Source organism: Lepidothrix coronata, unplaced genomic scaffold (genome assembly GCF_001604755.1).
Source record: "Lepidothrix coronata isolate B3197 unplaced genomic scaffold, Lepidothrix_coronata-1.0 Scaffold51, whole genome shotgun sequence".
Taxonomy (NCBI): Eukaryota; Metazoa; Chordata; class Aves; order Passeriformes; family Pipridae; genus Lepidothrix; species Lepidothrix coronata.
In genome coordinates this window covers 472,564-494,439 of record NW_016690231.1, presented here as the reverse complement: position 1 = coordinate 494,439, position 21,876 = coordinate 472,564, and the positions used below count along the sequence as shown (strand labels likewise).

Genomic DNA, 21,876 nt, shown 5'->3' with positions numbered 1-21,876 from the left:
TAATGGTGATTTATCCTCTGAAGTGCAAGAGCACTGCTTCTTCCAGCTCTCAGGTTCTCCATCCAAATGACAAGAGCACCAGCAGTTTTGGAAGCTCTTGATGCATGTTAACATACACGAACAGGAAAAGGCTGGGGACAGGATCCTACAGAAGGTCCAGTTTAAGTTACAGGTAGTGGTCCCAATCCTGCGATCCTTACTCACCGAGTAGTCCCTTTGAGATAGAGACGACTGCTCACGTGAGTAAGGGATGCAGGATCGGGCCTGTCTACCCCAGAGGCTGAATCCTGACCCGGAGAGGACATCCCGGCCTCTGAGCATGGGAGACACTCCCACCTGGGCCAGCGGGAGCAAACCCAAAGGCAGCACCGGGGAAGACAATCCAGGCTGGGGCACCACCCCTGCAAACAGCACACTGAGCACTGACCTTGAGGAGCAAGGCAGGGGACAAGTAAGACAGGAAAAAGGATGCTTCACTCAATCAGGGATGCTTCTGGTTCATCCCCAGTTCACCCATCTCACTGATACTCCCAGGTCTGCAAGGTCTTTCTTAACCCAGCAGGCTCCTGAAAACAGTAGTGGGAGAATGAAAGCAAACTGTCTTGGGATGGCTCCCAACCTCTATGTGGATCTCCCAGCTACAATTAACATAACTTTAGGAGTAGCTGATGCCCACAAGAGAGGAGAATAAGCCTACTCTTAACTCTTAACTCTTAATTTTTAATTCCGTTAGTTAAGGAGGAAAAGGCAGCTCTCTAAAGCAACCTTCACTCCTGGGAAGTGCCCAAAGAGAAGAAAGCTGGCTTTAGCCCGTGTGAGTAATAACCCCAAAAAGCTCTGCAGACAAGGAGGTAGAGGCCCCTTCTCCTTCCCAGGGCGTCTCCTGTAGGTTTCCCTTCAGTGCTCAGACCCCCAGGCTCCAGCCTCCCACCGTCCCTCCCTGCTGGGCTGGCCCAGCGCAGTTCCACGGAGGAACACGAGGCACAGTCCCCTGCACGCTGAGCTGGCAGAGCCACATGAGAACCTCCACCTTCCTTCCCCACCTTGGGCTTGTGGCACCAGCCCCTCTGATCAAGACGAACCTGCTGAGAGGGAGCCAGGCACGCACCCTCCTCCCTGCACAGCCCTGCCCGTGCTGCAGGCACAGCCGGACTGGCTGCAGGGCACTGTCCCTCCCAGCCCAGCATGGGGCAGCGTTCCCAGCAAAAGCAGCCCTGTGGCTTCCAGTCTCAGGCGACTCCCCGGGATGTGCTGGACCATCTGCCATCCCAGAGGGGACCCCCGGGAGCCGCTTCCCGGCCTCACCATAAAAACCGTCCGTGCAAACGTCACTGCCCACACCGGCCTGCCCAGGGCTGGGCCCTGCGTCGGGACCAGCGTCTGTCTTTGCAGATGGATAATTAGATTCCCTTTCCATTTCCTTTCCCCTCCTGATGGTTTCTCTGGCTGGCAGTTCCCCCACAGCCCTGCACAATCCAGCAGCATTAGTCAGAGGGAAATTCTGCACCCTTCTTCCCCTGGATGTTGCTCTTGGTTCAATACAAACAGCAGAAATGAACTGTGGGATGATTTGAGTGCTTTGCTGCAGCACCATTTGTCCTTGTCAGCCTGGCAAACACAACTTGCCCCTTGCCCCTCCCACACCTGCCCCTTCTCCCCGAGTGACATAGAAATCACAGCGTGAATTCAATGACTGTTTTTGGCAATTGGAAGCAATTAGCTAATCACCAGGAATAACAATCAGCTGGGCTGGGGTTGCAGCACACCTCCATTTATGAGCAGTGGTGCAAAACACTCCTTTTGGGCAGGGCCTAAGAAGCGTACCTGATTCTCAGCCATGGTGTGAGGTGCTCTCAGAAAAAGATCATAACACCTTCCTGCAGGAAACCTGAGGAAGAGATGGAGCAGTGATAAAATTGGGGTAAATCAACACAGAGCTGTCTCTCAGAGCTCCCAGAGAAGGGAAGGGATGTGTGCCCAGATGAAGTATCCACAGAGATCCTCACTGAGCACACAAGATATCTGTCCTCCCCTGCCACTAAGCAGTGGCTTTCTGGGAAGCAGTACTGGTACCTGAAGCCCTGGTGGTTGCCCAAGCAGCCCCAGGACCTGCAGAGATGCACAGACACATCGGCTCCACCTGACAGAGGACAGCAGAGGAGTTATCCTGCTGGGATTAACAACTCCCCCACAGATCCTCCCTAACAGGAGATGTACAGACTGAGGTTTCCAGGGACAATCTGTCCATTCTGATCTCTTGTACCCGGTAACATACTGTGTTCTCCATGGGCAGTGTCCTGAGTCCATGCAGAGCACAGATCTCACAGCTCTCCGATGCCAACCCTCCAGACTCCCAGCTTCTACTCTGCACCTGGCTGCCCTCGGGAAGGGGCTGTGAAAAGCCTTTTGGAAGATTTCAGGAGCTTGCAGCTGGACTGTCTCCCCTCTGATCCGTGCCAGCCCATTGCTGGCTGCCCACCAAGAGCCGGGTGGAGCGTTACCGGCTGTGCCAGGCTCGCGGGACACAAGGCCCCAGACACTGCAGCCGTTGAGCAGTGGGTGCCTCTTCCACCACTTGCAGCCTGGCTGGGCTTCCCAGGGCCTGGCCCACGGCACACACCAGTGACTGCACTGGATCAGAGCTGCTGCTGCACAGCAGGAGCGTGGCTCGGTGTTCCCAAAGGGCATCGAAGCCCCGGCTGCCCCAGAGGTGCCCAGCACTGTGGGGGGCCCTGGGACCAGCCAGGCAGACACAGAGCCTGACACTTTGCTGCCTGAATGAAGAAGAAAAGGTAAGAGCTGCAAGGCAGCTGGGGACCAGGATTGTTCCCCACTTGCCTGCAGCTGTGCAGCCATCCAGTGTTCACACCAGCCCCTGGTACCCAGCGCAGACACCGAGGCCGTGCCGGGGGCAGACGTCAGAATAATCAAAAAGGGAATCAAGATGCTCTCCAACACCTTTCTCTCCCCTTCCCCCACTTGCTCCAGCAAACACCAGGCCTGGTTACACCTCTGCTGCACAACTTGCCACTTCCCTGTGCCCTGCAGCATGACTGGAGATTCACATTTTATTAAATACTGTTATGATGGGAGAAAACTTCAAGTCACTGAACATCTAAATCAAACTGTGCTGTCAAAGGGAATTTAAACAGTTTCTTCCATACTTAAGAGTAATAGTCAGTAACTGCTGAGTGTTGCTTCTCCTTATCAGAGGGATGCTGACCAGTATGGAAAAAATGAGACTAGTTAGTCTGAGTTTGTAGTGAAACAGAGCAAAAGATGAAGAAGTATCTGGGTAAGAGTCTCAGCAGAGAGTGTGTCGGACACCAGAGAGCATCCCATGCCCTTTCACAGTGCAGGTGTGAACTGCAAGGTCTGGAACTCAGACACGGAGACCACACGGATCATTTACCCAGACTGATGGACACTGGCAGGTCCTGATGGCTCTGTGGGACCCAGAGGAACACCCTGTCTGAGGGTGCTGTGGACACAGCGCAGCTCTCCAGGCTGGGAGGTCGGCTCAGCAGTGCTCCTGCACCAGAGGGGTGATGGCAGGCACCCCAGCACAGAGCCAGGGCCAGCCCCCCCAGCACAGCAGCCTTGTCTGCTCCAGTCCAGCCCCAAACTTCAGGAGCAGTTTTGCAGCAGTGAGAGGTTCCTCCTGACCACTGACATGGTGCCATCTGCTTCCATTTATGTGCTGGCTCACAGGAGCAGCTACAGAGCAAGTGCCCCGAAAAAGAGCCCGATGTGCCAGTGGTGCTTGTGCAGCTCTAAATGGCACAAAAGCATAAAAAGCAGAGAGTGGAGATGAAAACAGCAGCGTGTGGCATGGGAGAGTCTAGGCAGCTTCTGAACAGAATAGCAGGAGGAGGAAAGGGATGCAAACTGGGGACACCCTGTGTGGGGAGGGCTAAGGAAATGTTGGCCCTGTCTGGCAGCTGAACTGAGGGAGGACTTTGCCACCTCGGTTTACCAGTCACACCTGCCTTGGCAGGGAAAACAGTCCTCTTGCTCAACAGGAGGTTTCATACCATAAAACAGATTGCTTAATTCTTGGCAATTTGTGCTCAGCAACTACCCTTTTCCTGTGGTTGCTGCTTCCTCTCTGAGCACACATTTTTTCAGAGCCAGAAGAGACATTATGCTCCTCTCAGCCTGCCCCTGGGCCCTGCAATTCCCCTCAGAGATTCCTCCCTTTGGAAGATCTGGTGCCTGTGGTAGACTCACAGCCACAGCAGAGAGCAGCAGAACATGTACTAAGTTCTCCTTTCCTTCACAACAAAGTTTTCCTGGTCTTGCTTGGAGAGAGTGGAACTGAGTGTTCCTGGAGAACAGTGCTCTTAGGTGAGAAGGGATGGAATTCAGGACATACCACGAAAAAAACCCAGCAGCAGTTACACACTGATACTGCAGTAGCAGCAACCAACTGCACAAAACTACCACAGAACCAAAATCCTAGAGCATCCTACACAGCTCCATGGAGGGAATCCTTTCCAATATGATCTTGTCCTACTGCCTCAATCCCATCACCAGCTTCTCTGCCTGCCTGTGGTTTTGCTTATCCCACCTCCAACCACACCCCTCTGGAAAAGGTACCTCTGGATCACCTGGATCACACTCAGCCCCACACCAACACAGCACCGATGCTGCAACCAGAGACAGGAGAGCAGCCAGACCTCAGGTCTGGCTGGAAAAGAGCTTTCTCTAAAGTGTATCCTCCTGTAACTCGTGTTGTTTAGTGTAACAGCCTGAGCATAAGAGCTTCCCTCGCTTCTCCAATCTGCCTTTGCTCTGCTGTCACATACTGTCAAGCTGTCCCACTCAGCCCTGCTCTGCTGAACTCTGCCCAGGAGACACTTCTCCTCAAAGCCCCAGATACAGTGACATTGCCATCCTGGTCCATGACAGCCCTGCCCCAGTCACCCTGAGGCTGCTCCCGGGGCCTTTATGCCTTGCAGAGAGCACACAGCAGAGAGCACACAGCACCTGCACACACCCAGCTTCAGCCACACACACACAGGGCTGCTGAGCCTGCAGGCCAGGAGAGCCTCTGCACAGCCCAGCTGACCCTGGACACCAGGAGAGCCTCTGCACAGCCCAGCTGACCCTGGACACCAGGAGAGCCTCTGCACAGCCCAGCTGACCCTGGACACCAGGAGAGCCTCTGCACAGCCCAGCTGACCCTGGACACCAGGAGAGCCTCTGCACAGCCCAGCTGACCCTGGAGACCAAGAGAGCCTCTGCACAGCCCAGCTGAACTTGGGAGGCCAGGAGAGCCTCTGCACAGCCCAGCTGACCCTGGACACCAGGAGAGCCCTCTGCATGGCCCACCAGGCACAGCCAGGCTTGGGCAGGCAGGACCTGCTGCCAAGACCTCCCAGAGCAAAGGCAGAGCCCATGACCCTGCCCCAGGCTGCCAGCTCACCCAGAGTGGGGGCAGGCCCCAGGCAGTGCAGCAGGGCTGGGCACAGAGCCCCATGTCACCACCCCAGCTCCAGAGCTGACAAACCTCCCACCGAGGGCAGTGCCCGGGACAAAGCCTCCTTTGTTCCGGCACACGAGCCCGTTCCAGGCTCCCGCCGGGACACATCTTTACTGTGCCCTCCTGACTCCAGCAACAGGCAGGGCTCAGGGACAATGGCCCCCTTCTGGGATGCTGCTGGGGCTCACACACAGGAGGCCACAGATGCAGGGCACTGCCAAGGTCCTGAGCCTGCCAGGCAGCGAGCGCTGGCACCACGTGTCTGTCACCACATGCTGGCAGTGGGGAACCCCCTCAGCGGTGGGGCCTGGGAGCACCATGTTACAGCACCCAGGTACAGCCCTTTCCTCGGGCAGACACACAGGGCTGGCTCCCAGCACTGGGGCTGTTCTCTCCACCAGCACAAACAGGACACACCACACCTCCTGTCCCCTCCCTGAAGAGGCCACAACCTCTGCAGAGAGCAGCACAACAGCTCAGACATCGAAAGCAGCCCTAAATCCTGGTAATGGGGGCAGACAGGACCTCCTGGGGCTATACCCACACTTGGGAGGGTGGCAGACTGCAGGAGGGCTCGGGGCCAGAGCCCCCCCTGTCCGTGCCCAGGGCTGAGCAGAGGCACAGGGCTCTCCTGGAGCCCCAGCCCTCGCCTGCGCCCTTCAAAGAGCAGTGGAAGCTCTGGCAGTGCCTCCAAAGGCTGCTCCACCTCGGAGCTGGAGATGGATGAGGTCATCTCCAGTCTGAAATCACTTCCCTTCTCAAGCTGCTCTCAGGACTGTGCCACGGATTCAAAAGAGTGGGATGGGTGGGGAGGGAAACCCAAACCAACTGAGCATGTTCCCCATTAAGAGCTCACCACTTGATTTATTTCTGCCTCCCAGTTGACTGCCATCTGAACCCTCCAGCCTCCCTTCTTCCCCTGCAGGAACAAACCTGGCAGGAACTGTTTTAATAGCAGGGTATGGCACAAGCTGCACAGGACTACACTCGACCCCCAGCTCCCCAAATCCAAACCCAAGCAGAGCAGTGGGGAGAAATCGCCTCTTGGTGCTGTCAGATGAGCCCAGCCACACCCCTCTGCCCTGTGCCCAGCTCCACTGCCGGCCTTCCACTGCAGCAGCCCAGCTTTGTCCCCACACACAGTGTTGGGAATGGTTTGTACTGGCAGTGCAGCACGGAGCACCAGCACCACAGTCCTGTGGCTTCTACAGCCACATTCTCCTCTGTAAAAGTGGCCACACTGGTCTGGGTGGCAGCAGGATTCTCCCGCCTGGACCAGGCAGCACAAATATCTGAAGAAACACACTGAGAGAGGAAGGTGAAAATTCAGGTCACTAGCACAGGGGAATCCTATGGAAAAGAGCCTTGCAGTGGCCACACTTGGCCAGGAGAAACCAGACTGACAGTTTAGTGGCGTTATTTTAAAAACACACTGACCACAGATGAATCAGTGTCTCATTCCTGGAGGCTCTAACCCGACCACAGCACCCAACAGTGCCTCAGGCAATAATGGCCAGGACACATCACTGGCCCACAGTTCCCTCCCACAGCCAGGAGTTTTGCCCTCAGCCCAGGTTTTGCTCAGCAGAGGAAGGCATTGAGGTTTTGCATGTTTCTTCCAAGGTTCCCAGTCTGATTGCCATGGCAGATACTGGATGGGGCCATTCTGTCAGCAAATGCAGCTGCTCTGATCCTGCACTGTCTGGACCCAGCCCCAGTGCAGCCTCACTGGTGCCACAGCAGTGACTGGACCCAGCCAGCCAGAGCTGTCACATCCTGGGCTTCAGCTCTGTCCCTCTAAAGCAGAGGGGACATCCCTGCAAACACCCCCCGGCCCTGGCAGGGCCAGCAGTGCCTGTTGATCCCTTGGGGCTCTGGGGCTGGAATGCACTGAGGAAGGTCCTGCTCTGCACCTGCACCCAGACGCCCTGGAGAGCTCTGAGCCACCTTCTCTGTCCCACAAAAAACCTCACCAACACCAGCTGTAGGAAAGTCCTGCTCTCCATCAGCTTCACTCTTTTCCAGTACCCAACCTTGTGTGCAGGAATGGACAGACATTCTGTCTGCAAACAACTGTATGTGAATAATCCTGCGAGTGAGAGCAGACCTGCACTAATGCTGACACAGAGTCTTCCTATATGTTGGGGGTTTTCTCTTTTACTGTTTTTATTTTTAAATTGCTCAATATGCAGGTAAAAGCCATTCAGACTGAAAGCAAAGGCTTCGCTCAGGGCAGCTTAGGAAGAATCAGACTGTACTGTTTTTGAGGAACTCACAAATAAGATACGGGTAAACATACAAAACCACACCCTGAGTTTTCCAAAACTATAGGCTGGAAAGATTCACTGAGGGACTGTTGAATATTCTGGGCAGCAAGACCTGAGGATATGGAAGAGACGCTGTGAAAACATTACTATATTAAGAACAACATTAAGTAACCTAATTCAAGAAAAAGCTCTTCCCAGGATTTCTCTCTGCAAAGGAATTCCACAGACGTAAGGACATTGGTGCCCTGGTGAAGTCAGAAATGAAGGTTCTATTTTCCTTTTCCAGTAATACTTAGATTTAACTGTATAAACTGTTCCCCTGGGAGCAGATCCTATTTCACTGTTTATGGAAGAGCCTTAGAGTTGGACTTTAAAGGTGAAAGCACCAACTGCCCCATGCAGGGAGCCCAATCAGTACAGATGTTCTTGCTACAGCAAACAGCTGCTTCATTGCAGTTCTCTCCAATTCTTTGCCCTGCTGTCATTGGCATATCCAGAAAGAGCAGAGCCCAGGAGGACCAGGCAAGCATGGCCTCAGTTATCACCAATGCAAAAGGTGAGAGGAGACCTCCAAGAGCAAAGCCTGCTGAGTTTTCCATGCTGTGACAGGTCTGGTGAAGCAGAGACAGGTACCTGGGATGCAGCAGCATCCAACCTCAGGGCAAAGCACATCTCCTCAGCCCTGGACTGCTCACCCAGCGAGTGGCCTGCAGTCACTACACATCCCAGGGGGCACACACCCACGGCAGGGTGCAGAGCAGGGCACAAAGGCCACACAGGGCTCGTGCCCCAAAGCAAACAACTGCCAGAGAGCACAGCCAGGGTGGGAAACAGTGACCACCCAGCAGCCAGCTGCTGCCAGGAACACACAGAAGGGGCTTAAAGATGAGACTGAAGGAGGATGAAGAGGACCATTTTCAAAAGAAGCAAGGTAGGATGAGGTTAAGAGCACTACTCCACAATGAAACATCTCTGCCAAACAGAGTCCCTAAAAACAAAGCAGCATTGTAAAAGTTTCAGTTTCAATAAAGAAACCAAAGAGTTAGATGGCCATGATCTTTCACAGAGCTACAGCTCTCACTGGTTTTTTTGAGGCAAAGATGAAAGGGCCATTCAGAACGGCCTGGAACATACCTCCTGCAGTATTTTCACAGTTATTTTCCTTCACCTACCCCTTTCCTGGACCTAATCCATGGACCACGGCACATGAAAGGCAACTGTAAGCCTGGCACCAGGTATGTAAATTCCACAGCAGCAGCAGTGTCCTCATGAAAGATGGTGAGAGCTCTGCCTGCACAGCAACTCAGACCAGCCACAGGGATAGAGGGGGGAGCAGTGGCAAGGCTGCTCACCACAGCCAAATTTATAAAAATACAGGAGGTATCCAGCTCCTCTCAATTTCAAAGGACTTGGGCACTTTCATCTGTGTTAAAAGAAGGCTGGCTCTTGGTTCATGTTATTGCAAACTAAAAAATTTGCCTTCAGAATACTATATTGTACAATGGCCTTTGTGGAAAAGCTTATGTTTCATCCTATAGCCTTTCATCTCCACACCATCAACCCAGACAAGAGAAAGTGTCAGCTCCTTGGTTAATCCAGAATATAGATATAAAACAGTCTCAGGCACTGCAAGGAGGATCACTTCCTTTGGGGCAGGGACAGCCCCCAGTTCTGGGCTGGCACAGTGGGAACCTGCAGGGCTGTGGCCCAGGAGAGGCTTCACAGACCCAGCACCACACAGACACTCCAGAACCCTGCCACTGTGCCACAAGGCCACACTGAGCTTCACACTAAAAACAAGAAGATCAGAGCTGCTGTTATGATCTTCCAAAAAAAGGCACAGGGTTTAGAACACAACTCTGCCATTTTGGCAAATTTCATCACTGATAATTCAATATAAATATAAAATACTGTGGCCACACCAGGCAACCCAGTTTGACCAGGACAGGCCTGGAATACCAGTATTGTCCTGACAAAGTCTCAGGGATGGTATTTTCTGCCAAATTCAAGACTGCCATTTTGCCTCTCTCCTTGGCTTAGGAACAAACCTTAGCATCCAACTGGATTGCAGGAGACAGAGACTGAAGAACTAAATCTTGAAGAGGGTCATTAAAAGACATGCATTCAAAATCATATTGCTCCAGCCCTCCGAAAATCCTTTCCACCTTCTTCCCTGAAAAACTGAGGGAGAAAGCAACCACAAAAGGTTAGTGCCCCAAGCTGAATAACTCATGTCCTTGCATCAGGGACACAGCCCAATCACTGGGCACACTGGGTTCTCCATAACCTCTGTTCTTTGCAGATAGCACTGCTGTGACACTGGTCTTTGCTGCTATTTCAATCTTGATTTCCACTGGAAAGTTTATCCAGTCAGAGTCATCAATATACTCTCTACTTGCCCTGTAGCTACACTGTTAACAGTCCTGATCAGAAGGAACAGATAATTGTGGAATCCTCCCTCCTGTGGATTTTTCAGTGATATTGCTGATTTCATAAATCTCTTTCTGGGTTCCACCTGAAAGTAACAAAAATGGCAGAGTGCCTGAGATATAAGATGGGAGATGCTAACATAGCAGGCACTGGAATAGCAGAGTTCATGAAAATGTCACCCTTGAAATGAATATAATGGATTTCTAGAAGTCAGAGTGAAACTGGACTAAAGAAGATATTAGACAAGACAGAAAGTCATTTGAGTGTAAACGCTGTAGCTGTTGGACACACAAGGGGCAGCAACACGCAATGTTAGAAAGAACTTGGAAGCAATGGAGTGGAAAAAATTGCATTTGCTAGGCTGTGTTTTCCTAGGAGGCAACCAAAGGAAATGGAAACAGCCACGGAGGTGAGGCAGGGGAGCGAGGCAGGAGGAGGAATGCTGGGCTCAGGCAGCAGGGCAGGGGAGAGCCAGCACAGCAACCCCTGCAGTGTCAGCTCAGTGACAGCCACTCACTGCCCTCCCCGAGAACAGGGTGCACACTCAGGGGGTGCACACTCAGGTGAGGTGCACACTCAGGGGGTGCACACTCAGGGGAGGTGCACACTCAGGGGAGGTGCACACTCAGGGGAGGTGCACACTCAGGGGAGGTGCACACTCAGGGGAGGTGCACAGGCAGGGGGTGCACAGGCAGGGGGTGCACACTCAGGTGAGGTGCACACTCAGGGGGTGCACAATCAGGGGGTGCACACTCAGGGGGTGCACACTCAGGGGGTGCACACTCAGGGGAGGTGCACACTCAGGGGGTGCACACTCAGGGGAGGTGCACACTCAGGGGAGGTGCACAGGCAGGGGGTGCACACTCAGGTGAGGTGCACACTCAGGGGGGTGCACAATCAGCTGCCCACCAACAGCTCTGGGGACCCGAGCACAGCAAGTCAAACCTTCATCTGCTTTAAGAATCCCAGGATAACTCTCTCCAAGCAGAGTCCAGAACTGACACCAAATCAGAATGAGGAGAGGTTTTCCTGGGCTCCCAACCTGGGCTCTGACTTGCCAGACCAAACAGCCATCTCCTGGGATTTATTCTCTGTGTGGGATCTTGTCCCACTGCCTGTGGGACACGTGCCACCCCCTCACAGACATGCTAAATGTCACACCAGACTGGCCAGACTTGGCAAACTGAGTCCCCAAGCCCCCGAAAATCCTGGCTTAACCCAGAGACGTGGCTTTCCCCACACTTCACAGCACCCTCACATACTCCTAGAATACATGAAGTTCTTTCCCTTCTTATCATCAGTTTCAAGGGTGTAAGAAAGGAAAGAAATATCTGTAACCTGAGGATTTCCAACCTCCAGTGCTGAGGGACAGGGCAAGGATGGAGTAGGCCTGGTTTTATGTGCAAAAGGGAACATGCTCCCTCACCTGCACACCTCTGGAACAGACTAACTCCCCTGTACAAAACCAAATCAACAGTGGCAGGCCAAATTCATGGCCTAGTTTTAAGAAATTTTGATAGGACTCCTTCTTGATGTAAATCTGCCTTAAGTGGGGAAATCAGTTTTTCTTTTCAGGCTCATTTACAAACCATTGCCTTGCGAACACAAAGCAGGATCTGCTTCCTCTGCTGGAGAAAACACATGCTGGCCTATTACTGCAGAATGCCAGCCAAGAGGTGGGTGGATGCCCAAATTATTTTATTTTTTTGAAAAATAATAAAGGAAAATGATTATTTGCCATGAAGGAAAATCTGTAAACCCCTGAGGGACAAGCTCTAGGTACCCAACACACATGGATTCACTGGAGCCACGAAGGAGCTCAGCCCTCGGGCAGACACAGGGTGTCTGAGGAAGCAAGAGCAGTGTCTCATCCAGACATTTCCTGGATGTCCACTGTCATTAATGTCATGACAAGTGGGATCTGAGTCCTTCAAAATGCCCATATCTGTGCTGGGAGCTCTACCTTGCAGGGACACACCCAGTGCAGGATGCAGCACAGGAACAGCACACGGGAAGAACCATCCACACACTTCACAAAGAATCAGGAGATGGGTCATTAAGCTTTCAGACTAACAAGCCCTATTATATCCCTCATTAGCAACCCCATGCACACACTGCACTGCTGCCACATGAAGGGCAGCTCCAATAACACCATCACTTGTTTACCAAGAGAACAATTCTGCTATTGCCTGACACCTGCCCATGACAGTGCGACCACGGGAGCAGCAGGGAGATGTTTGGATGACACTGGGCATTCAGACAAGGCAGCAAACGCCTGGCACTGGCTGGAACCTCTGAGCAGCTGCTGAGGACCAGCCCCACCACCTCAAACAGAAAGGCTTTCACTGCCGTTAATGAGAGCTGCTGCAAATGATGCCATCCCCAGCTCTGAGATGGCATGCAGCCTCTGCTCGGGGGCGGGCAGGCTGCACAGAGCAGGCACTGAGGAAGGAGAGTGCTGGGCTCCACCCAGTCACTCTGGTTTACTCAAACTGCTGTGAAGTGCAGTGCTGTGAACCTGGCATGAGCCCAGTGTGGTGGGGCAGGGCAGAGGAGGCTCATCCCAGGGCCAGGAGGACACGCTCCCGCTGCACAGGGAAGGTGAGCAGGGTCCCAGACAAGTGACAGTACTGGGGTGTACAAAGCAAATACCCTTCTAACTCACTGGCCTGTCTGAGCCCTGAAGTGTCAGCCCCAGGGCTGCCAGCAGACTAGAGCTGATCCAGAGTGTTCAGCTGCTCAGTGAACCTGGAGTGCTTCCCAAGCATGTGCCTGGATTAACTACTTGGTAAAAGCACCAAGTCCTTTTCAATAACTGTCCTCTCTGATATGCACTTCCCTCATAAATACATGCTCTGCCAAGGGCTCCTTTCAAGGGGAAGAGAGCCCTTTAAAGTAAGCAGACAAAGAGGTATTAACCTGGGAGTGAGACATGAGCACTTTCCTCCCTGTGTGCTCCAGCTCGGGCTCCAGCTGCACCACAGAACCATCTGTGAGAGTTGGGGCTGCAAGAACACCCCGTGGGAGATGAGATGGGCAGCACCTCCCCGTCCCCATGACACACTCCTGCTCCTCTCAGCACTGGCAGTCACAGCAGCAAGCTCTGCTGCAGGCCAGCTGCATCATTGAATTTTAACTCCTGATGCCTTGATCCAGCCCACTGCCTGCAAAACAGCAAACACCAGCTCCTGAGCTCTGATGCCTCTTCCATTACTGTCTGATCCCAGCTGGCACCAGACCTTCTAAGCAGCAGGAACCTCTGAAAATCTATAGCATCCTAAAAGCCATAAATCTTCCTGATATTTTTTACATCAGGCCTTGGGCAGAGGGAAATTACTACTGATCCAGATGGGCATTTCCAATACTGCTTATCCACATTTCCAGGACTTCACATCACTTAATACTCAATGCAGAGACTCAGGAGAGCTTTAAACTAAACAGAAAGCACAGCCAAGGGGGCCGTGTACGTAGGGCGGGCAGACACCAGATGTCTCTGTGACTCACGTTTCACCCGAATATATAATTAATGTTGGATGTAATTTATTTGAAAATAAAAGTGGATGTAAGACTGCAGGATCTAAAGACACTACATGTGTGTACATATCACAGCAAGAACGAGTCCAGTGCGTCAGGCGGGATTAAAACAGTTCCCACACTGAGGAAAGAGCCAGGAGACATCACAAGAGGCTGAACCAAAGCGACTTGCCTGGGAAGTGATCTTAAAAATAATTGCAATACAAACTAAAGCAATAAAAGGCCTGGCCTGTGCTCTCATGTGTCTGTTCACACAGCTCCAAGCACCAGGGAAAGGCAAGGAAAAACGAAACACAGTGACTGGAGCCCTGACCACACCTGTACTGCACGAGCTTTGCCTCACAGCAAGCAGCAGGAACACCTTCAGCCCTTGGAGACTCTTTTCCCACAAGCCACCTCAGTGGATCTCTCTTTCCCCTCCCTTGCTTCTGCACTGAGAACTTCCAGAGGTCAGTGGGCCGGGCTGGCTCCTCATGGCCAGTCTCCAGGAGCCAGCACTCATCATCCTGTGGTTTATTTGCTCAGCCTGCACTCCCAGCTCCCAGTTTCCTGCCAGGAGTCATTCTGGGAGAACGGCACCAACTGCCCAGGGGAGGTCAGGCAGACACGGGCCATCCCAGCTCCACACACACCCCTGGACACACTTGGTAACAAGCTTCAAGACAAACAGGGCACTCCCAGAGATCCTGGGAAGAGCGAAGGGCTGAGCTGCACAAAGCTCAGTCTCCCCCAGCACAGGGCTGGGTCAGCCCCTGCCCTGCCCGTCCCTCTGTCCAGAGCCACAGGGTGAGCACGTGTCCTGGTACTGCATCAGCCAGTGCCACTCTGCAGAGGCAGCCTGAGCTTGAGAGCTGAGGGAAGAACTGCAGTTAACTTCTGTGAAGGGCTTCCCACCTCTGACTGACTGACAGCTACACTGGCTCACAGCCCAGAGAGCCCGGGGCGAGCCTGAACCACAGCCCAGGATCCTCCTGCCTTAGCCCTGAGCCCCCCTCAGCCCTGGCTGCCATGCAGGGCACCAGGCTGGGGCAGCCTGAGGGCTGCACAGCTCTGTCCACAAGGTTTGTGCCACCTTGAGCATCCCCACACTACCCTGCACAGCACAGCTATGTCCCTCTTCTGGAGCTCAACTTCAGCCTCAACTTCTCTTCTTCCTTTTGACTTCAGGAGAGGAAAGTTGTATTAAAGCCAGAAACTAAACAATTCTTCTCCCCCCTTGGCACTACACCCTTGCAGATGCTTGTGCAGGGTTTCACTTCCTCTTCAGCTCTTGGCCAACACTTAGCCAAGCTCTGCTCATTGGAAGCCAGTCCCTGCATCCTCCCAGCACACTCTGCTCTCACCAGCCCTGGCACTGCTGTGGTGCTGCCAGACACATGGCAGTGGCTGGGAGTGATGACCAAGGCAGGGACAGCAGTCTAGAGGTGAGTGTTAGCAGGCCCTAACAGATTTCACTGAATGCACTGGAAATACAAAACAGAAGGAATTCAGAATATCACCCCGTTCAGCCCTCAAAACAAAGAGGACTCTTACTTAAGTCAGGAGTGACAGATCTGCTCCATTTCCTGCAGCCCAGCCCCTGTGGGCAGCACCCAAATCCTCCCTCTCAGCACCCTCAGTGCCACCTCCTGCTGTTCATGCTGAGCAGTGCTACAGGAAGCCCAAGCCTTGGATGAGCAGCAGCCCACATACACCCTGATGAGGAGCACGTGTTCTGGCATCCCCTCCAGCTCCTCCGATGCACCACACACAAACCCAGCTCCTGAACACTTCTGTGGGAACAAGATGACTGCAAACCTCTTTGCAGCTCTGGGGACAATTCTCTGGGAGAAAAGGAATGTTTAACTGCAGACAAGCATTTTTCCTGTGCTTCAAGGCTAACCACACTGTAGACATACACACACACAAAATCCAGCCCTTATGGGAATTACTCCAGTATGCTATGAAACAACTTGCATATGCTTCACAAAAATCTCAACTCACACATATTAGAGATGCCACATGCTTCTTTCATGAGTATTAGAGGTTTATCCTGTGTGGTTTCACTGTATGAGGGAAATCTCTGCTTTCAGTAAGAAGGGGACAAAGCATTGGTCAGGCAAGAAAGCTCTACAGGTAAGCAATGAATGTGTCTTCCAGTTCATGCTCTGCTATCCAGGAAAGAAAAACCAAACAGAGGCCACTAACTGGAAGAGGAACAATGGGAGAGGAACCCTTTTGGCCTAGCCAAGAGGTATCTCAGCAAGAAGTGCCTCAAGGATTAAAGATGGAGCAGAGCTCTCCAGGCTTGGTCTCAGCAGCATGAGCAGTACCTGCAGCAGGTTACAGGAGCCACCACTGTGGGCAGGGGAGTGTCCCAAAAGTGCAAGGGAAACCCCATTTAAAGCTAATTTGGCAAAGCTCTAGAGAAACACAGCAGGGACCCAGCCTGGCCTGGCACAGTGAACAACCAGCTGGCTGAGGTGGAATCTCCCCTGGACTTCCAAGATGTCCATTTTACTGGGTATTTAATGAACAGCAACTTAGACTGAAACTGAAACTGGAAAACAGAGGTTCTAGAAGACACCAAACTCCACCAGTTGTTTCTCTAGACTTGCCTTTCCTCAGCTTTTCCAGGGAACTGTCATAACATAACTCCCTTACATTTATTCCTAGAACTATCAAATGAAGAACAGCATCCACATGAAGGCAGTGACATTTCTGAGAGCGTAAGTGGTTGTAAGAGACTCCTCAACTTTGAAGACTAAAAGCACCCAGGGACTGTTTCTCCTTCATTCAGATGGCAGCAACATTTTCCTCTCTGCAACTATGAGCTGCCTTTTGTGAAGCCCCAGCAGTCTGCAACTCTGCAGCTGAGCAAGCACCACAAGTGTCTCTTGGGGTTAAATGAAGGTTGTTGCTACTTCCTTAATGTCAGCAAGGATCAGGCCCTAACATCTGTCAAACTCACACATTTGGTTCATGATCCTGGAATAGCCCTGCACAACCCACACAAGAGCAGCACAATTTTGGATTTGCGCACAAGTAGCTGGGCGGGGAAATTCAAGGGACAAAAATCCCTGTGCAGGAAACACTTCCTTCTTCCTCATAAACTGCAGATTGTGACTTGCACTGAGGGCTGAACCTCTCCCCTGCCCTGCCCTCACAACCGTTTCAACCATTTGGAGCATAAATAATTGAAGAGAGACATCAGCAGCAGCAGGAGGCAGATTCTGTGCCCAGCTCTCCAGCAGTTCTGTTTCACCACCAGGTCCATGTGCTGACCTCTTTTTACAGCCCTTTTCCAAGAAGCCAAGCAGAGAAAGGGGGGGAAGAAGTGCCCAGGACGGGCTTCCCTGCCCAGCCCAGCCCAGCCCAGCCCAGCCCATCTGTGTGCCAGGGCTCCTCAGCAGGGCTGTTCAGACAGATGCACAGCAGAGACACGGGCAGGGCTGGGCCTCCTGACCTGCTGCAGTCCCACCCAGATCCCCACACGCTGTTCTGAGCACTGAGCCCTTGCCCAGCTTGGAGGGCAAAGGACAAACATTGTCTTTTGAAATGGGCCAAAAAAATTAATGAACCACATGAGGCTTTTCACAGAGAAGTAAAAGCTTCCACTCCTGTGCTACGTCTGGCCAAGATACACTGGGACATCAGAAAAACAAGCAGGGATGTGCTGCTTTAAGAGTGTTTCCAGTATTTACCTCCAGATTCTGTGACTAATTTGCTACTCCCTTTCTGGCAGGCGCATCTTGGTAGCCAGGATGCAAGACCAGGGTTGGAAAACACAGAGGTTGGAAGAGACATTAATGTGGGGAGTCAAAGAGAAACAGCCTCACCCAGGGCGAGCTATGACACAGTGAGAGACTATCCAGCTGTGGTGAAATATCCCACTAGACAGCTGCAAACATAATTTTGCTTTCTCTGAAAAAAAAAAAAAACCAACACAAAAAAACCCCCAACAAAAACTACCTCCTCACAACCACCCTGAATTGATACAGAGCGTGACAGGCAGCACAGGAACACAGATCCATACTGCTGCTCCCAATGACTCAAGGAATCACAATTATAAATAATTCATTTAACTCTGAGAAAACTGAAAAGTCAGTGACACTCTGCTCTGCTTTCAGGCTCCATGATTTTCTGCACAAGCAAGAACTTTCCTCTGGTTTAAAGACTACAAGAACTGTTATTGTAAGAAAAACACTCAGGTGAAAGACAGCAATGACTCAAAGTCATGGGGCAGGTACAAATGCTCCAAGCTGCTCCAACAGAGACTTTGGAGGGATTCTGTAAAGACCAAGCTCTGCTTCTGGTCTTTCTTGTGCAGTTGCTGTACAAGGGAACCTCGCCCTCACATGATACTTCTCATCACTTACTTCACAAAACTCAGCTAATCCATTTTCACCACACAGGTACCTACACAGACACTGAGGGTCACAGCAGATCATCCTCACCTGCTCCAGACACAGGGATCACCCCTTCTCCTGCTCCAGACACAGGGATCACCCCTTCTCCCTCCTCCCAGTCTGCTCCTGGTCACCAGCAGCTGCCTGCACGGGAGTTGTCCTCAGGGGCCAAGGGCAGTGTCTGCAGCTCCCTCAGGTGCCTCTGCACCATGCAGGGCATCACTTTTCAGGGGATAAACTTTCTTGTAAGCCCACTTGGGCTTATTTTTCCGTAAGTACAGTAGAGAAAGGAGAAGGCAGTTCAGCACATGCTAACAGGGAACTGGGGGATTTCCATCAGCCAATGTTCTCTGGTCGGCAAGGGTTGAAGGTTGACCTTAAAATGATGCACTGTGCTGGCACAGTTGCTATTTTAGATAGAAGACATCTCTGCTGTTGCAATATCTACTGTTCCAGGAAAGATGGAAATGTCTCCTTCTCTTTTTTTAATACAAAAAACCCAAAGGAGTCTGAAGTTTTTAAGATATAAACCCCAGATTCTCAAAAACTGAAACACGAAGGCAATGGATTAAGTTCTCAGTGTCTCACAATGACTGGCACTGAAACCGCTCCTCCAGTCAAACTACCTTTTGCACAGCATCTTCTCCATACACAGTACCTCCATATATGTTTTACTGACAAGGAGACCACTTCAAAATATGTTCAAGTAGAAAAAAAGGACCAAGCTCAATACAAAAGGCACAACCCTGTAATTTCAAACCCACTGAAAGAACTGGATCCACCAGATAGTCTCTGCTCCCACACCCAAACAACTTTGCAAATTGATGGGGTGGGGAGAGATCAACTTGGGAAGGAGAGGTTCCCATCCTCCTGATTTAAAAAGAAACAATTACTTCAAAGAAGAGACATGGGCCGGAATGAGCAAGAGCAGCTTCAGAGACAAGGCAAGGTAACACCCCAAACACACACACGCCGACAACCCGAGCGAGGAGGATGTTCTGTAGGAGCGTGCCAGGAGACTCCAGTTCAACTGGGTACTTGGGTGGTTTCACCTGCACTCCTCCCACAGCAGCACCTCGGGCTTTGGCAGAGCATCCACCCTCTGCCCTTGCCCTGTTTGGTTCTCAGGTCAATACTCCTGACAAATTGCAAGGTTTCCCTCACACGGGGCCCACGCACATGGGACATCAGTCACGGCTTCAGCTGCCTCCCCACGAGCACCACTCAGTGATCCAGCGGGACACAAACTGCTGGGAGAGAAACCACCCCCCCCCCCGAGAGGTGCTGAACTGAGGTAACACGGACTAAGGAGCCTGGTCTTACCAGGCAACCTGCTGCAGAGCTTCAACCAGAAACTGGATCCCCCCAGTCCAGGCTCTCAAACCACAACCCTTCCCCTTGGAAAGCTGGGTGCTCTGCACACAGAGACCAGCACCAAACCTCCATGGACTTCCACAGCACAGGAGTTCAGTGTCTGATTAATCAAATAAGAGGTCATTCCTTGAAAATCAGAGAGGTGGAGAATCTGTTATCTTTTCTTCATAAATGGTAGTAATTAGGAGCCCAACCTGCAAACCAGAGTCCCCTGGAGCCAGACAGTGCATCAGCCCTGACTGTGCTGGGAGGGAGGATGAAGACACATTCTTTGACACCACATTGTTCCATTCTTTGGACTCAGTAAGTGATGAACATTATTAAGACTTATCCAAATGCTACCCTACTTACATGCAACCTATTGTACTGCCCTCTCAGAAGCTCACTTCATTTCCCAACTATTTATAAAAAAAATCTTATATAATACATTTTGAAAAATTGGTTCAGGCAAGAATCACAGTTTTAGTACATCTTTTAAATTGTTACCTGCTGCCAGATGTGAGCAGATTGGGGAAAAAAAGCGGCACAGGAAAAGAAATCCTGCTCTTAAAGGATGCTAAATAAAGTTAAAATTAAAGTGAACGTACGAAACCACAAATTAACGGATTGCTTTGTGTTCACAGCTCGTTTTCCCTCCACCATCCACAAGGAACATGGCTGGCCCAAACCCATAATGAACTGTGCTCTGTCATGCAAGCCCAGCTCCACACTCAGTGGCAGATGCAGGGATACACCTCTGCATTTGAGGAAAGGCCTCTTCTGCCCCAGCAGAACGCTGCCCTGTCCTGCAGACACGGGCTCTTCGGGGTACAGACTCCAGCCCCCCTCGCCTATGCAGTGTGACAAGGGCCTTCAGGAGACACGATAACATCTACAACAGACTCCTCTGATCTCTACCTCACTTCTGCCCCTGGGGAATGAGCAGAACGGAGCCTTGTACCTAACCTGCTTCCCTCTTAATTTAAAAACAAATGAACTAAAGAACAGCATGTTTCTAGTGGGTCACAAAGCTTCTCCCCAGTTCACAGCTTACACTAAATGTTCTGCAATTTCAGAACACATTCTGGAGTGTTTTCCTCCAGAAATAAAGCAAGAATTAGCTGCAATACTCAGAAATAACTACAAAATACTAGCAAAACTTTAAGTAGCTTGGGAAAAATGCATCTGGTGATCCCATTATCCTATTACCCCTGGATTTACTTTGTTCTTCTCATCACTGCAATCAGCAGCTCACAAAAATGCACAAGTATCTTTTCAGTGCCCAAGTCTGCATTATATAGGGAAACATCATCTCTTGCCGTGGCCAGGTGAATGCCCAAGCTGCTGCAATGCTAGTTTGCTTTTCTGTGGCCCAGGAAGGCTGTGCAGTACCAGGGTCTCAGCAGGCAAGGTGTTTGCTTCCTATGGAATTGGAGCCTCAGAGAAAGACTGGACCCAAAGGCAAGTGTGAGCCAGGCTGGGAGTGGGTGAGCTGCTCCCCCTGCACTGCCCTGCTGTGTTACCATCGCCTCCATCCCCACCCTTGCAAGACAGAATTCTAAGCTCTTCCATCGTCATTAAAAAAACCCTCTTGCCTACATCACGATGATGGGTGCTAAGGAACACACAGGGCTCTGATAACCCCTTACCTAGGCATTCAAGATCTGCAAAAAAAGATTCCTCTTCCTTTCAAATATCCTAAATCCCTCCAAAGACCAAACAGAGAACAAAAAACCTGTCGATGTCATCTGATTGCATCACTCCTCCTCTCTCTCCGGGACTCAAAGGCATGTCTCCAAATAGCTATAAGCTTTGCAAAGCAAAACAGATGTTCCCTAACACCCAAATCCCGGCCGCCTGCGAGGTGCCGATGGGCTGCAGCACCGAGGGGCGGCAGGACCGGGGCCGTGTCTGCGCATCTGTGCTGCGGAGGGGAGAGGGATGGGAGACGTGCTCCCAATACCGAAACGCCTCCGCCAGCCCCCGCGCTGCCTTTCTCCATCCGAACCCGCTCGACACACCCAAAGGCAGCGAGAAAAAAGAAACCCAACCGGGGGGATGCGGCGGGCAAAGCCGAGCCCGGGCAAAGCCGAGCCCGGGCAAAGCCGAGCCCGGGCAGCCGCCGCATCCCGCGGAGAGCCCCGGCCGGAGCCCACCTACCTGCTTCTCCTCTGCGGGGCGGCGCGGCCAGGGCGGGATGCCCGCGGCGGGGACCGGCGGCGGGGAGAGAAAAGGAGACACGGTGAGGCGGGGGGGCCGCGCCGGGCCGCGGGAGGGACCGGCCGCGCGTCCCCGCCGCCTCACCTGCGGTCACCGCCTTGCTCCTGTACCGCGTGCCCGCGCTCATGGTGCCTCCGGGGCCGCGGCCGAGCCCGCGTGTGCGAGGGCGGCTGCGGGACCGGGCGAGGGAGCGAGAGCG

At 52.2% G+C, this 21,876-nt stretch overlaps 1 protein-coding gene across 3 annotated transcripts in view; it reads right to left on the bottom strand.

Moving 5' to 3' along the window:
* SEPT5 (septin 5) overlaps positions 1-21,876 on the bottom strand; it is a 39,873-nt gene extending 17,997 nt beyond the window's left edge. The window contains exons 1-3 of one of the 3 annotated variants that reach the window (XM_017815513.1): positions 21,762-21,854; positions 21,618-21,628; positions 1,825-1,888 (exon numbers count right to left, since the gene is read on the bottom strand). In XM_017815513.1, the coding sequence (XP_017671002.1) occupies positions 1,825-1,839 (15 nt within the window). In that variant the 5' untranslated portion in view covers positions 1,840-1,888; positions 21,618-21,628; positions 21,762-21,854. Of the gene's footprint in view, positions 1-1,824; positions 1,889-21,106; positions 21,128-21,617; positions 21,629-21,761 lie in introns of those variants that run through there. The other 2 variants (XM_017815512.1, XM_017815514.1) reach the window with 2 other exon arrangements.